The 16,853-nt window shown below is 39.6% G+C and overlaps 2 protein-coding genes across 2 annotated transcripts in view; one reads left to right on the forward strand and one right to left on the reverse strand.

The window, feature by feature from the left end:
* CWC27 (CWC27 spliceosome associated cyclophilin) overlaps nucleotides 1-3,058 on the reverse strand; it is a 194,801-nt gene extending 191,743 nt beyond the window's left edge. Inside the window, exon 1 of the mRNA XM_055331789.1 lies at nucleotides 2,822-3,058. Within this exon, the coding sequence (XP_055187764.1) occupies nucleotides 2,822-2,863 (42 nt within the window). The 5' untranslated portion in view covers nucleotides 2,864-3,058. The remainder of the gene's footprint in view (nucleotides 1-2,821) is intronic.
* The window catches only part of SREK1IP1 (SREK1 interacting protein 1), a 52,883-nt gene continuing 38,929 nt past the window's right edge, over nucleotides 2,900-16,853 (forward strand). The window contains exons 1-3 of the mRNA XM_055332651.1: nucleotides 2,900-2,980; nucleotides 3,308-3,530; nucleotides 14,191-14,238. Coding sequence (XP_055188626.1) covers nucleotides 2,900-2,980; nucleotides 3,308-3,530; nucleotides 14,191-14,238 — 352 coding nt within the window. The remainder of the gene's footprint in view (nucleotides 2,981-3,307; nucleotides 3,531-14,190; nucleotides 14,239-16,853) is intronic.

Raw genomic sequence — 16,853 nt, forward strand, 5'->3', positions numbered from 1 at the left:
CTGTTAAAGCTTTTCCTCTTTATGACCATGTCAAATCATCCTCCAGGGTAAAGCACTAAATCTTCCCTTGACCAGCAACACTATAACCTCGAACTCACTGATGCTTAATACTTTAAGAGAAGGCTGCATGGAGCCTGCTTCTCCCTCTGCCTGTGTCTCTGCCTCTCTCTCTCATGAGTAAATAAATAAATTCTTTAAAAAAAAAAAAAAAAGAACACTTAGAAATATGAAGGAGGTGTTCTGAGTTTTCACAATGATGCGAGGTTAGGGGTGAGGAGGCAGGCGAAGTTTAGACAACAAAGAATTAGAAGAATTGCTCAAAATACCCAGTGAAGTTTGTGCTGGGGCTATCAATGACAACATTATTGGTTTTGTTTTCAAAATGCCTTCCCTGTATTACAAAATGTCGACCAACAGAAAATTGCATGAACTATGATGCAATCATGCGACAGCATTGTATCTGATGTGAATTTAGTCTACCCCTCCTCAACTATGTACTTTCAGCTCCACTATTTTCTCCAGTATGCTGCTTCATGGTGTTGTCTACATGATACAGACTAGCCCTCAGTTTAAGAATTCAGGTGATACTGATTCCATGACTGACTCCTCTGACTCACACTGCATATAAAAATCTTCCATGGGAATTGACATACCATGGCCATTAAATCAATCAAGATATCAGGGGACATCTGGGTGGCTCAGCGGTTGAGCATCTGCCTTTGGCCCAGGGCGTGATCCAGGAGTCCCGGGATCAAGTCCTGCATCGGGCTGCCTGCAAGGAGCCTGCTTCTCCCTCTGCCTGAGTCTCTGCCTCTGTGTGTCTCTCATGAATAAATAAATAAAATCTTAAAATAAATAAATAAATAAATAAATGAAGTATTTCTCTGGATTCTCATCAATTCTTTTTAAAAAGTCAGTTTGTTTTTCTTCTAAGGGAGAACAGGAAAACATTTGTTATCCTGAATGTTCATATATATGTACATATAGTAACTAGTATATTTAAGTGAAGTTTTAATTGCGGGGACACCTGGGTGGCTCAGCGGTTGAGCATCTGCCTTCGGCTCAGGTCAGTGACCCCAGGGTCCTGGGTTCGAGTCCCATGTCTGGCTCCCCACATGAAGCCGGTTTCTCCCTCTGCCTGTGTCTCTGCCTCTCTCTCTCTCTCTCTCTCTCTCTGGGTCTCTCATGAATAAATAAAATCTTAAAAAAAATCAGGAAATCATGCTCCCATTCTAATGTAGGCACATTTCCCATTCTCTGCTTTCTCTGACAGTCATCTCGTGTTTTAAGCCAGCTCTAAAAAAAAATCCCTCATCCATGAAGCTTTCCTGCCTCCCGCAGTTGCTCCCTCTTTAGTGCTCCCATACCACTAGCCTCCTCTCACCACAAGCGTGCCTACCAGACGCATCACAAAGTTTTTTCTTTACATGCCTGCCTCCCAAACAAAACCGTGAGCTCCTCCAGGGCGACCACTACACCTTCATCCTTCACTGCAGCCCCAGCACCTAGTACAGGGCCCAAGGCTACCACCAGGCGTTCAATAAAAGATTGTAGAAGGAATAGAGAAAGAGTAGTTCCCAAGTAAACCAAAAATAGATAGATAGCTAAATAAATATAAAAAATAAACATAGTAAATAAATATAAAAAATAAATAAAAATTAAAAAACCAAAAATAAAAATAGAAAAAATAAAAATAAATAAAAATAAAAATTTAAAAATCAAAAATCAAAAATATAGAATAAAAATTAAAAATAAGTAATAAAAATTAAAATTAAAAAATAAAAAATTAAAATTAAAAATAAAAATCAAAAAATAAAAAATTATAAATAAAAATAGAAAAATATAGAAAATAAATAAAAATTAAAAAACCAAAAAAAATAGAAAATAAAAAATCAAAATCAAAATAAATAAAAATAAAAATTTAAAAATCAAAAATCAAAAATATAGAATAAAAATTAAAAATAAGTAATAAAAATTAAAATTAAAAAATAAAATAAAAAAGAATAAAAATTAAAAATAAAAATCAATAAAAAATTAAAAATTATAAATAAAAATAGAAAAATATAGAAAATAAATAAAAATTAAAAAATCAAAAATAATAGAAAATAAATAAAAAATAAAAAATAAAAATTAAAAAATAAAAATGAATAAAAATCAACATTAAAAATAAATAAATCAAAAATTAATTAAAAAATTAAAAATTACAAATAAAAATAGAAAATAAAAATAAATAAAATTAAAATTAAAAATCGATAAAAATTAAAAATTAAAACCTAAAAATCAATAAAAATTAAAAATAAGTAAAAATAAAAAATTAAAAAATAAAAGTTAAAAATAAAAATAAATAAAATATAATAAAACGTAAATAAATATAAATATAAGTAAATATAGATATAAATAAATAAAATATAAAAATATAAACAAATAAAATATAAATTAATAAAAATATAAATATAAATATAAATATAAACAAATATAAAATATAAACAAATAAAATATAAATTAATAAAAATATAAATAAAATATAAATAAATAAAACGTAAATAAAAATATAAACAAATAAATATAAATAAAAACAAACCAGTTTTCAGTGTACTTCTGTTTCCCCCTGGGCCCTAGAGGACGCCTGCCTGAGCCAGGCTGAAGCAAGAAGTGGGGCCGCGGGCCGGGAGGTGCGGGAACGTGGCCTCGAGGACTGGCGCGTACCCGCGGGGCGGAGCGCGCAGATGGTGTGGGAGGCCGCGCCCGGGGATGCGGAGGACGGGACGCCCGGCTGCCGAGCGGTCCCGGAGGAGCCCGCGGCCCCAGGCGAGGCCCTCACCTTCCCGTTGGTGGGAGGCTCCTGGATGTAGATGTTGCTCATGCCGCCCGGTCCTCGGGGCTCCGCTCCGGGTTGCGAATGAGGCCGGAAGGCCGACCCCTCCCGCCGCCCCTACCAGCGCAGCTCCCTCTCTCGGGGGGTCGCGGAGCGCTCCAGGGCGTCAGTGCCCCCAAGACGGCGACACCAGCCACTACCTTTCCCCCCCAAACTAGTCCCTCACGGGCGCCGCCATGTCGCTCCTGGACCTGAGCACCGCTAATCCCGAGGAGGGGGGATTCCAATAGCCTCAGAGGAGGGGGGGAAGAAAAGACCGCTAAGAACCGACACATTAATTGAATCTGTGGTACTCCTTTTGAAAAAAGCAATCTCTAAGCCTTGGTGTTGTTTAACCTCAGTAAACGGGCTCGGGTCTTATTCACTCCTCCCCTCCGCTCCCCCCCCCGGGAGCGGGCGGCAATGGTTCGGACCGTGTGTGCTCTGCAATAGGCCTCCCCCCGCGGAAACGGCATCGACGGGACTTGGGTTCCGCTGTTGCCAGCGGCCTTCCCGGACTGTCACCGCGGTCCCGCGGCGCCGGCCGGAGGAAGAGGCCGCCCTCGCCGTTTGCGGGCCTCGCTGCAGGCGGGCGGCGGGTCTTCTCGGAAGCCCAGGGCTCGTGCGACGCCTCCCCCCGCCTCCTTGCCGTCTTCCAGCGCTATGGCCGTCCCAGGTGAAGCCCGGCGCCGGGGCCCCGAGGTCGCGGCGAGCAAGGCAGCGGGGCCGGGGGAGGTTGGGGTGCGCTCGGGTCGCGGGGGAGCGCCGGGCGGGGCGGGGGGGGGGCGTAGCCTGAACAGGTTCGTCTGGTCTGCAGGAAAAAGTTTCTCCTCCAAAAATAATCAGCGAAGGGAAGGAGGGGCGGCGGAAACGGCGTCCCTGCAGCGCCGCGGAGCTCCAGCTGCGCTGGATGGAGGGCAGGGGGGAGGGGGAGGGGGCTGTAACCGTAGGCCCGGCGGGGGGCGGCGGGCGGGGGTGCAGGGGTCCGGGGCAGCTGGCTTACCTCGGCCGTGGCTTGAAGACCGGATCCCGGCGGCGCCCCTCGACGGAGCCGAGCAGCCGGAGGCATTGCTGCAGCGGCAGCGCAGGCCCGGCCCCCGGGGCTCCCTGGTGCCCCGAGCTCCGGGGTGGCCCTGCACCCGCCGCTTTTCGTGCATCTGCAAAAGCAGCCTCGCTCCTTGACGCCTGTGGGTCCTTCCAAGCTCTCGGTTCTGTGGGTGGGGGTGGGGGCGGGGGGGGTCACCGTAAGCGAGCCCTACCTACCAAGTAAGCGCCCCGGAGCTCTCCCGTCTGCAAGGACGAGCGTCGGGAGGGCGTCTCCTTAAACCAGGTTTGCTCCCTGTCTTCCGAGGAACCCTGGTTGCAGGAGTTAGTCGGAGAATTATATCCCTCCCCGCACCCCGCACAGCTTGGAGATTTCACGATGCACTTTAGTGTAGGAGCGACTCAGGTGCTGCGGTTCAGAAGCCCGCCCTCCCGCCCTCCCTTTGTTTCAACCTGCCCTTCGCGGCATTATTGAGCGGTGTTTGCACTGTGGCAGCCTCTTCCTGTCTCTTTTTGAAAAGACTGCATGTGTCCATGAGAGACACAGGGAGATGCAGGCTCCCTCCGGGGAGCCCCATGCGGGACTCGAACCCACGACCCCCCCGCCCCCACCCCGGGATCACGACCTGAGCCCAAGGCAGCGGCTCACACGCGGAGCCCCCCCCCCCCCCCCCGCCGCAGGTGTGCCCGTTGCAGCCTTTTCTGACCTATATTTTGCAGATCACTCTTATAAGACTATTGGGCTTTTCAAACCACTACAATTTTGGGAGGAGGTTCGCGGGGGGGGGGGGGGCTTGTGAGAGACGAGAGATACCCTCCCGCACACACACAGCAATCTTTATTTAAAGTGCCTACAAAAAAAATAAAAAATAATAATAAAGTGCCTACTGACTGCATGCTGGGCAATGTGCGAGGCAGGGGGAAGGCCTTGGGGGAACAGGACAGTTGCTCTTCACACGGAGCTGGGCATTTAGGAGTGGAGAGGAAGGACCGGGAAGTCAGGTGTATGTGTGGCAGGGGAACATTGGAAGCCTTCAAGAGCGCATAGGAACGCGAGAGGCCGGATGGGCTTCTTGGAAGACGTGGCATTTAGGATGAGTCCTGAAGAATTCCAGGAGGCTTGGAGTGGTAGGAGAGGAAATTGCAGCCAGGTAATGGATGGGACTGACAGGTAAAGCAAGACGCACCTGATAGGCTGGATGGGTCAAGCTAGAGGCAACCTGTAAGAAGGGGAAATAAGGGATGCTCCCTATAGGCGGAACTCAGAATAGGCATGGGAGAGAGGTGGGACACTAAGTAGAGAGTTAATAACAGTAGCCAATATTTCCTAATGTATCAGGTGTGTAAATAGCTTGTACTATGTATCAGATGTGTGGCATACTGTGTCAACATTGGGTTTTATCTCCTTTTACCATCCAGGTCCACACTGGAAGATGAGTATTAGCATTTCAATTTTAGGGGGCACCTGGGCGGCTTAGTGGTTGTCTTAGGCCCAGGGCGTGGTCCTGGGATCTGGGATTGAGTCCCACATTGGGCCCCCTGCATGGAGCCTGCTTCTCCCTCTGCCTATGTCTCTGCCTCTCTCTCTCTCTCTGTTTCTCATAAATAAATAGAATTTTAAAAAATAGTATTTCAATTTTATATGAGGATACTGAGGGACAAACAAGTCACTTGCTAATTAAGGGATAGCTAGTGATGACAGGTCAGTGGGGCTCTTCTAGCCCTAATGGGCTTATTCATCTTGCCGTGTTACAGTTTAATTTACAAGGTAGCTTCCACCCCTTTAAGGACCTTGTAAGCCATGACAGATATTTGGATATTTTCCCAAGGACTGTAGGAAGCCATTTAGGAGTTTTAAGAGATTCTTATTTTGGAAAGACCACTCTAGCTGCACAGTAAATTGGAAGGGAGCTAGCTAGGAGACAGTCATTAAGAGTAATTTCTGGTAAGTTATGATGATGCCTCAAGGACGGTATCAGGAAAGGAAGGAAGCACATAGAATTGGAGATACATTTTTTTTCAAAGATTTTATTTATTTATTCATGAGAGACAGAGAGAGAGAGAGAGGCAGAGACACAGGCAGAGGGAGAAGCAGGCTCCATGCAGGGAGCCCGACGTGGGACTCGATCCCCAGTCTCCAAGACCACGCCCTGGGCCAAAGGCAGGCCCTAAACCGCTAAGCCACCCGGGCTGCCCCATGGAGACACATTTTTGATGGTAAACTCACTAGGAATCAGTGCAGCAGTTAAGACAGGAAGTGGGGTATTGTAACACAGTGGGGCAGTTTACTAATGTAGGCAATACCTGGGAAGGAGCAGGTTTTAGGGGGATATGATGGGAACTTCCATTTGGGGTTCGTGTTGAGGTATAGTGAGACCTACGAATGGAAACCTCTAACAGGCAGTAAGAGAGAAAATTTGTAGCTTAGGAAAGAAGCCAGAGCCAGAGACAACCATTTGAGTTCCTCTACAGATGTAACGGAGTGGCTCCCTGTGCTCAGGTGGGATGTGCAGAGTGTGAGGGAAGGGCCTGTGGCTGAAACCTGGAGCTTATCAACGTGGAAGGAGCTAGCAGGGGAAGGCCCGCCTGCAGAGCCGATTGCCTAGGCGTCCTGAGCCGTCACATCAGCCCCGGGGATCTTTGTATTGCACGGCTGCAGCTATAGTTGAGTTGCTGTCACTGGTGGGTTTATTACTTGAGCAAGCGTTTTGAGCACCTACATGGTATTGACTTTCTAGGGGACACAATATTACAGCTTGCGTCCTCATGAAACTTAAGTCTAGTAATGAACATGGGGTGCTTAAGAAAGAGGGGGAAAGTGATTTTTTAAAAAGTCCTTATTGGAAATGCCTTAAACTTAGACCAGCGTTATCGATATGTTAACCTTCTTCCAATTCAAAATAATGCACCGGAGTGTAATAATCTTAAATTGTGCCATTAAGCTAGACAGCCAGACATGGACAGCCTGTTTAAACTGGGCAAAAATTGAGATAATAGACATGACATCACTGTCAGAGTACAATGATGTACAAATAGAGATACAGAAAATGTTGAGATAATTTCTTGGGTGATCGATCCAGATAGTGTATTAGAGAAAAACAGGGCTCCATCAGAAATCTTTTGAGGTAATTATTGAGAAGGCCAACTATTATGTTAGGCTCTTTTATTTTTAGGCATAATGTTCGCAAGTGATAAAGTGGTGAGGCTGCCTTCCACAAACAAAAACCTGCCTCTCCTGTTTTATGGTCGCCTATTTCAGCTATTTATCCACAGTGTTATGTGTCAGCATTTACCATTATGTAGGCAACACAATGAAATGTGTACTTTCTTAGGGAAATCATAGACTCTTCATTGTGATTTTAAAAATGACACGCACAGGTTTCAGTGAAGTTTACTTTCTTTTAGAAACTGCTTTGCCCATTCACAGGTGTTGAAATTAGTTCTGACGTACACGATTCACCATCCTTCCCCGCAAAGAGTCGACCTGCCCTACGTGGCAACGTATGTTACTGATGTGTGTTAGCACGAAAACTCTTTTTCTCTCATTCAGAAAACTCTGTCTTGCCAAGATAGTCAATTTCCTGTAGCCAAATTAACATTCTACCTGGCATATCAAAGTAAGTCAAAATTTTAACACATAAAACATCTTAGTAATAGAAGAATTCTAAATTACAGGGCACCCAATTTCTTTTCACTCCTAAACTGTCCACAATTTCTTTTCTCTCTAGTCTGTGCTGCGCGTTGCTACTGAAATAATTTCCCTAAACTATGTGTCTGATCCTGTCATTCCTGGGGGAGGGAGGGCGTGTGGCAAGAAATTAGTTCTTGGCACCTATATGTGAATCACATATTTCTTTTTAAGTAACTTAACCTTTGTGAGGCTCCTTGTCCTTATCTCTGTAATGAAGGAGTTGATGACCGCACTTTGTCTTCCTTCTAAACTGTTCTAGTGCCAAAACTCCCCATCTTGGCAGGAGTGAAGTTCACCCTCCTAAGCATGGCCAGATCTCTCTTGCCACTCTTTCCTCCCACCCTTCCTCTCTAGCATCGTACAGTCTTCGGACTTGGCCAGCTATTCCCAGAACCCCTCGTGAACTCTTGCTTCCATGCTTTTGTTGTCACCGCCCCTTCTCTGCCATCCATAGGTATCTCTGGGAAGCTTTCCTCATCTTTCAGCTGAAAGTCTGGCATGCCAGTTCTTCCTCCTTAGTAGTAGAGCTTTGTGGTTTTTACTCTGGCACATTCTAGCGTGTATGATAGCTGTGCAGGTGCATCGTCCTAGTACATTGTAGTTTGATTTAGGGTAGGGACTTGATTACATCTTTATGGCTTCTGGAACCTCCATTTAAGAGATTTACCCATAATAGGTAAATAATAATAATGATTAAATAATAATTTAGAGGGTTGATCATTAGAGCTGTTGCAAAGCAGAATCTAGTACTAAAGTTGACAGGCTAAACTAGACAGTGATTCAGTGATTGTGATTCTGTTTCGTTAGTTGACAAATTCAGATTTCTAGGCCTCTTCTTAAGCTGGTAATACCTTTTTCTTCCTAGGTTTTTTTTTTGTACCTTGAGGCAAGTGGATGAAAGCACTGTATACATTTACTTAAATGCTACTTCTTTCATGTCAGTAGTTTGAAATAAGCAACTCTTTAATATCTCTCCTTAGGAGGATCAAATATTTGTGCTGGCATTTTTAACTAAAAGCAAGGACATCTGTTCTTTTCAAAATGTTTACATCAAGGATCTCCTTTAACTCATTTTTGAAATTCACAGGTAATTAAAATAAAATACTTGACGATCCTAAAGTAAGGATTATATCTATAAATTCTTAATATAAAGCTGTAGAAAATTTAAATACTTGGAGTTTTACTTTGCATTCAGTTTTAGCTATTACATAGCTATTTGTACCTCTTTGGCATAAAATCTGGCCACATTTTGAATTTTAAAAGTGGAATAAATGGAGGTTACCTTTAAGGGTTCCCAAATTATGATGAAACTATAATGGAGTAACCAAATGTAAAACTTAAAATATTACAAAGCAGAAAAAGAATCTAATTGAATCTAAGTAAATTAAAAATGAAAAGAATGGAAGGGTGATGCTGGGGGCGAAGTTAGGGTTATGTTTTGGGAGAGGGCAGTGTGGAGCTGGGGAGGTCGGGGTATGGGTAATGTGTGAGAGTAGTGTGTGTGGGTTATGTTAGTTGTCGGGGGTATGGATGAAATCTGAGATATTTGGTGTTTGGGAGTGGATTTGGCCATTGCAAGTCGGGGGGTGTGTGAAATCAGAGGGTAGATTGGGGGGGTGGGGGATTAAGTGGGGTTGGGGGTAAGGTGGGGCTTGTGGTGGGTTTGTCATGTGCAGAGGGGGGGAATCGTTAGGTCAATCGGTTGATGAGGAATGGGGGTTGCAGTAATAGGGGCTGCAAGTGGGAGATGCAGGATGGGTAGGGGAGAAGGTGTTAGGGGGACAGGCGGCGGGGGGCGGAGAGTAGCGGTGGGCGGAGTGGGATGTCGGTGGAGGGGGGGAAGGGGTGGCGATAGAGGGTTTGGATGTTGGGTCAGTGGGGTTTTTGGGTATGATATTTGGGGGGGGCGGGATGTGTGTGTTGTTGTTGTGTTAGTGTGTGTATGTGTCTAGTTTTGGACACCTATTCACCAGATCAAGATTTTAAATATTTCTATCACTGTAGGAAGGTCCCTTATGCCTCTCTCTTTCCCCCTTCCCTTGCCTAAATAGCCATTATTTTTATTTCAGTTGTCCTTCTTCTGCACCTGTTCTTCAGGAGCCTATTACTCCTCAGTGACCAATGACCTGGGCCAATGACACTGTAGACACTAGTTTCATAGCTAGCAACTGGGAGCTGCATAAGTCACGGATTCCCAAGTGCTGAGGTATTAAGTTTCTCGCCTCAAAGCAACAAGCATTTGTTAAGGACATCTGGCAAGTCTACACCATGCTCAGCAGAGAGTTGTATACAGTATTGTCTGGCATGTTCTGGAACCTAGAAAAACTGGCTTTCTCTACTCCTTTAAGTTCTGGAAGATGAAAAGCCTTCCAGTTAACTGTACTCTTCCCTGCCACTCAGGTTGTTTAACAGAGTTCTAGATCCACAACAAGTCCTTGCTAGTATTTAGCATAGATAAAGACATCTGCAATTTATTCCTAAAGCCATCAGTTAATAAAATTTTATTGTAAATCTGTAATGTAGCTTCTCTGAAGAATTTACAAGAGCAATTACTGCCTTTGTTATAGAATCTTGCACAAGAGCAAGTCTTCTTCATTTTGAGTTGTTTGAGGGGCATTTTTAGTTTGGTTTTTGAGAAGGAAATTCATCCACATATTTCAGATTTTAAATGTACCAAAAGGTAAATAATGACATACACCTTTTCTACCCCAGAGGCACTTCTTTTTTAGGTAACTAGTTGATGTTTTTAGAGATCTTTTTTGTATATTTCCATCTATGAATAAAATCTGTGTTTAATTTGTTTTATCTACATCTAATGTCCTTTCATATAAATGGCAATATACCATAAGCACTGTTCTATACCTTGCTTTTTTTTCTTTATATCTTAGAGATGATCAGCTATCATTAAGACTAACCATAATTTATTTAGATCTAAATTATTTCTACTCTTCTATTACAAATGATGCTGTAGTGAATAACTTTGTATATAAGTCAATATAAGTCAATATGCATTTGTGCAAGCAGATTGAGAGGGAGAAGTGCTAGGTCAAAGTAGTATGTACATTTATAGTTCTGATAGATTTTGTCAGCTTGCTTTCCATAGAGGTGGTATTGATTTATACTGCTATTAAGCACTGTATGAGAATGTGTCTGCCCCGTACTTTTCTCAACCCTTTCTTTGCTATTCTGATAAGTGAAAATAGAATCTCACTATAGATTTTAATGTACATTTCACTTATTATGAGTAAGGATGAGCATCTCCATGTTTCAGACTTGTTTCTGTTCCTGCGAGCTTTTTGCTTAGCTCCTTTGTCAATTTTTTTTCTTGTTGGTTGGTGTTTTTTTTCGTAATGATTTTCTGGGTTCTGTATGGTAGGGATAATCGCCCTTTATTGGTGTTATGAGTTGCATATATTTGTTCCTACATTTTCCTGTGTCTTTTGAGTTTGTTTTAGGTGGTCTTTGCCATTTTTTAAAAATGTAGGCAATTTTATAAGTTTTTATTCAATGATTTTAAGATTGGAGGTCATGATTACAAAGGAACATTTCGAGGGAGACAGGTTGTATTACTCTGAACAGCACTAGCAAACTTTAAATAGGAATGGAACGAAGAACAGCATGAGAACCTCAGATGGGGAACTGGGTAACTTCTAATTGAAGTAATAAGGGCCTCTCAATATGGCCTTGCTATTCAGCTTGACATAGATCTTGAGTACTATTGTATCAGCAGAATTCTTGTTCCAAACAACAGAAACTGACTTAGTTAATTGAAGAAGAAAATGAAAGATATCAGGGAGCTCACAGAACATAAGCAAAGGCTAGATAACAAGACTTGGAAAACAGAAAAGACCAAGGACATCCATAGCCAAGATCCTGCACAGCCCCAGACATGGTTAGGAGTGCTGCTCTCTGGCGTCACTCCCACTAGAAGCTGCGTCTTGACAGGAGAATGAATAAAATGTCCTCACTTCATTGTGTCACTTGTCTCAGAGTTATTGTATCAGAAGCATCAGATTAAATGTCCCAGGCAGAAGCATTCAGTTGGCCCAACACTCAAGAAAATTAGGACAGATGAAGCCTGAAATTTTAATGTAACCAAAAACTGGTGAGAAACATAGTTGATATGGAGTTATTTATTTAGAGTTCTTGTTGCATAAAGAAGTTACAACTTTGTTAGAGAAACCTACTCTGAAAAAGTTTGATATTTCATTCATTATGAATTCTGAGGTAGAGTTCGTCATTAGTAAGTTAATTTCTCATAAATGCTGAGATGAGGTCATTCCAGATCTGTCCATTACAACAGTTTTAGTAGGAATGATAATGGTGCATTTAGAACAGTTTTGTTCTGTCTCATTCAGCGTCTATGGTTTCTATGGAAACAGACTTAACATTGACGTGGATTCTCTGCATTTTTTTTCCCCCAATGAGCAATTATTTCATAATGAAAGAGCCTGAGATTTTATTATTAATCCGGTTTTATACCACAGTTCTACAACAGTGCAGCATATGTATTATCACAAGGTTTATGAGAAAAAGTGAGATTGAGGCACAACACTTAAAAACTTCATCAATGACACATAAAAATTGATAATAACCTAATAACAGCCTAGTTTTGCACATATTAATTGGTTAAAAGGCACATAAACAATACAATAAATAGGGTATTGTACCTTGTAGAAGACCTGGAGTTTGCTGTGGAAGTGGACTTCATAAGAATTAGAGCTTGTGAATTGTTCCAAAGTAATGGTAGGAAGAGGATGACATGAAATCAGATTAGAGTTATTACATCTTATGCAGTTGGACCCTGCTCACAGCACACATGCTGAACTGAGGTCACTAGAAATATTTTGGGTGCATTTTGTATATTCTTATAATAAGCCTCCGAGTAACTGGATACTATTTTCTGCATTCACTTAGTGTTTTTCTTGGACAAAAGTCACATTATATTAAAATTGTTCTCTTTTATATCAGTTGCACAGAAACAAATTCATGTTTTTAAAACAAGCATTATAGCATACCTGACTGTACTTTTACTAGAATAACTCAACTATATATATATATTTTTTTAAAGATTTTATTTATTTATTCATGAGAGACACAGAGAGAGAAAGAGAGAGGCAGAGACACAGGCAGAAAGAGAAGCAGACTCCATGCTGTGAGCCCAATGTGGGACTAGATCCTGGGTCTCCAGGATCAGGCCCAGAGCTGAAGGCGGCGCTAAACCGCTGAGCCATCTGGGCTGCCCAACAGTATATATTTTAAAGGAACTTTGGGATTAGGGAAAATGACTATTGTATTGTCTTCATAACTGTAAGGAGATACTTTGAAAATGATCTTCCTTTTAAAATTAACAGTATTAAAAAAATAAAATTAACAGTATTTTATATTTGTGCTATATGTATTTTATTAGTGAATTTGGATTATAGCTTCATATGAAGGGTTTAGGAATTAGATGCCTTTCATTAAGGGAATGGAGCAGTTCTTTCCTGACCTTCTGGTTGGTGGAAGTCCTTATTAGAGGTTAAAATTAGTCATATATATATATATAAAATGCAGTCATAAAAATGATATTCTGATATATGCTACAATATGGATGATCTTGAAAACATTACACTAAGTAAAATAATTCTGATACAAAAGGATAAAAGTTGTAGGATTCAACTTATATGAGATTCCTAGAATAGGTAAATGTATAGAGGCAGAAAATAGAATAGAGGTTACCATGGGCTAGAGGGGAGAATGGGAAGCTATTTAATGGGTACAATTAGTGTTTGGGATGATGAAAGATTTTGGAAATTGTAGTGATGGTTGTAGTAACATTGTGAATGTACTTAATACCATGGAATTATACACTTAAAACTGCTTAAGGTGATAAATTTTATGTTTTTTTTTTTTACAAAAATCTATTTCATCTGTTATTTCCTCTTCCAACATTGTTCTCATGTATCACTAATTATACAGAGATAACTATAAATGTTTCTAAACTTTGATCAGACTGAATTTGTGACTAGAGGTTTGTTTTCTTTTGTCAGAATCTGATTGCTGAATTCAGATGTTTCTTATAATACCTAGCATTTTAAAGTATTTCTTTGGATTCTCATCAATTCTTTTTAAAAAGTCAGTTTGTTTTTCTTCTAAGGGAGAACAGGAAAACATTTGTTATCTTGAATGTTTATATATATGTACATATAATAACTAGTATATATAGTGAATATATGTATGCATTTACATACATAGCTAATTATTTACATTTGAGGGACAAGCTGAAGTTCTCTGGAATTTCTTCCTCAGTGTTCTAGAATTCTGGGAATATTTAAGCTCTTGACCATAACACTGCATTTCTGTTAAAAATAAATGTATTCTGGAATTATTCTTAAAATAGTGTCAAAGAAAATAGTGTGAGTAAATTGGCTTTTCCGGTTACTTCTAATATTCAAAACAATTGAATGAATAGTGTTACTAATTTGGGTCAGGAATGACTTTTTTTTTTTTTAAAGAAAGAAATTCTACAGTAAGAGGTTTCTTAGTTTATTCATGTGATGAAATTCTTATTTTTCTACTTTTTATATGTCTCCTAAAATGTTATCCAATTGTATTTCAGGTTGCAACAAGGATAGTGTCCGAGCCGGCTGTAAAAAATGTGGCTATCGTAAGTACATTAAAAAATAATGCTTCAAAGAGTGAATCATTGCCTCTTTGGGCAGTGTAATTTAGCATCCTGATTTCAGTGCCCTGATTTCAGCATAGTTCTATAGCTTTGTTATTTAGCCGGGTTTGCAGATGATTCAGAAATTGCTCTGTCAACCCTAAATAGTTATTCTTCCCTGCTACAGACTCAATAACAGATGACTGTGTATCTAGTGACTAGCAAATATGTCAAGTACAAGTGGAGTAGTAGATTTTGGAGACTGAAGAAAGTATATTCCAAAAAAAAAGGATAAATGTATTTAATCTTTTATTCCTTGTCCTTCTAGATATTGGATGAAGAGGGGAAAGCAATGAAAATTTTTTATGAAGGGTTTTCCTGTAGATTGACTTTAGTCTTTTTAAGGATGAAATTAGTCCCAGAATTTCTGCTCACAGGCAAAAAGTTGATGTAAACAATCATTAATCTCTGTTATGATCAGTGAAATGGACCATAGAAATGGATCAATGAAATGGAATAGAAAAGTAAACTTTAACATGTGCAATTTTATAGCTTAAAATTGTAATTATGTATCACAAATACCACTTCTTTAAAGTAACATTTCCTAAAGCTTTGATAACAGCTATAACAGTAGCATTTGTTGTTTTATAAATTGTTTGGAGACCATGCAAATGAGCCTGGATTATGGTTAATACTCTGTATAAAATTAGTTAACTAATTAATTTACATAAAAGTGTAGTTATATTTGAAGCAAAATGTTACATGAGCCTCAGATGTACAACATAATGATTTGATAAGTTTTTACTTTAGGCTATGCTCACCACAAATATAGTTACCACTGGTCACTACATAGTGCTATTACAATACCATCGACTGTATTCCCTATGCTGTACAGAAAACTTATTTTTAAAAAGATAAATGTGATGTAAAAAAAAAAAAAAAAGTCCATTCAAGAGCATGTGAATTGAGAGCACTCAGGGACATAAATCTCCATTAAAAGGGCTCATAATGAAAGCATACTGAGAGTACCAAGTCACATTCCTCCAAGCAAAGGCTGAAATCTGTCTCAAGGGAATCTTGCTGATTTAGCATAAGCATACATTAACCTTCGTATAAATAAAAACTCCTGAAGAATATACTTGCATGCAAGAAATGAGTACAATAAAAATCTTTCTGTGTTTTAAACTTGTTTATATTTATTTTTGCTTTGTTTTTTTTTTCCCTAAATCTTTGCTAATTTCCATGTTTCATTTCTTGATTTAGGACTTATGAACCTGCTTGCTCATGTGCATGTTCTTGTGCATGTGTGCACTCGCTCGCTCTCTCTTCTATATATGCTGTTTTATTTACTTCAAAATCCGGAATGGATTTTCCAATCTATCTATGAATACTGGTTTATCTACTTGGACCTCTTCTAAGATTTGTAGGAAAATAGTGAAAATAATTTGTTGGAAATATTTGTTGATTTACTCTCCTTATTGCTATTTTATTTTACACTATAATTGAAGTATCTGTAGTAATTAGAATTTTCTTATAGAAGCCAAGTAAACAAATAGGTTTGGCAATCTTTCTAAGTTTAGTTCCTTCTGCTTTATTATTTTAATCTATGATTTTAGTGATTATTAAATAACTCATTTGTCTCCTGTGGAAAAATTAAGTAATACTTCCCTTCTGGCTTAAACTTAACACCTTATACCTATTAAAAAGGAAGATCTCAATTTATGTGTCTTTCTAATGGAAACTACATTTAAAAAAATTACCTGTTATTTGGAGGCCAGAATCTTAGTATTGATGGGGTATCTAAGAGAAAAGTCCACAAAAATCTTTGAAATGTTTTAATGCCTAAAAATGTGCATATTCATCAATCAGTTACAAAAGAGTATTGTCTCTCTAATGTGAAACAAATGATTTAGGTTGTACAATTTAAAAATTTTAATACTTGAAGAAGATTTTATTGTCAGTATGTTTCAGTATGATTATATTGTTTTCAAAAGCTTGAAGTTAAGGGGGCTGTATTACAAAAGTTAAGATGTATTACTAAATAACATGAATGTCACTTTTTCATGACATTCCTCAACAATATTAGAAGAATTATTATTTGTATGATGAGTTTCTGAATTTTTTTTGGAGTTGGCAACTTCTGAATATTTAAAAGCTACGAAGTCACTAAGCCTTTGTCCATGGAATAAATGTCTCAGATAATTATCATAGTTCTCAGAAAACATACCTTTAAAAAGTTCAGCATACTGAGTATACTCAATAGTGGAGCATTTGATTATAGCAGCAGGAAATAAGAACATACCTAAATACCTTTAATATTTTATTTAACTTAAAATACTAATCTATTGATAGACATTCATGACCTTTTCTTTGCCTGTGGGTCTGCTCATTATTGTTTCTCATAGTCTTTTAAGTGCGAATACCTGAAATGCATTTCCTACTTCTTAGTTTGTTTCTCCAAAGATAAGCAAGCAGTGAAAATAATAAGTCTAAATGCAAAATCATTTTATCATTATTTCTCAGCTAGGGGTAATACTCCCCCTTGGAAATCCATGGACTTTTTTTTTTCTTCTTAAGTTGTCCATTTGGGGTTAAGAGCAACAATAGGACATTTAGTA

Source organism: Nyctereutes procyonoides, unplaced genomic scaffold (genome assembly GCF_905146905.1).
Source record: "Nyctereutes procyonoides isolate TBG_1078 unplaced genomic scaffold, NYPRO_anot_genome, whole genome shotgun sequence".
Lineage (NCBI taxonomy): Eukaryota > Metazoa > Chordata > Mammalia > Carnivora > Canidae > Nyctereutes > Nyctereutes procyonoides.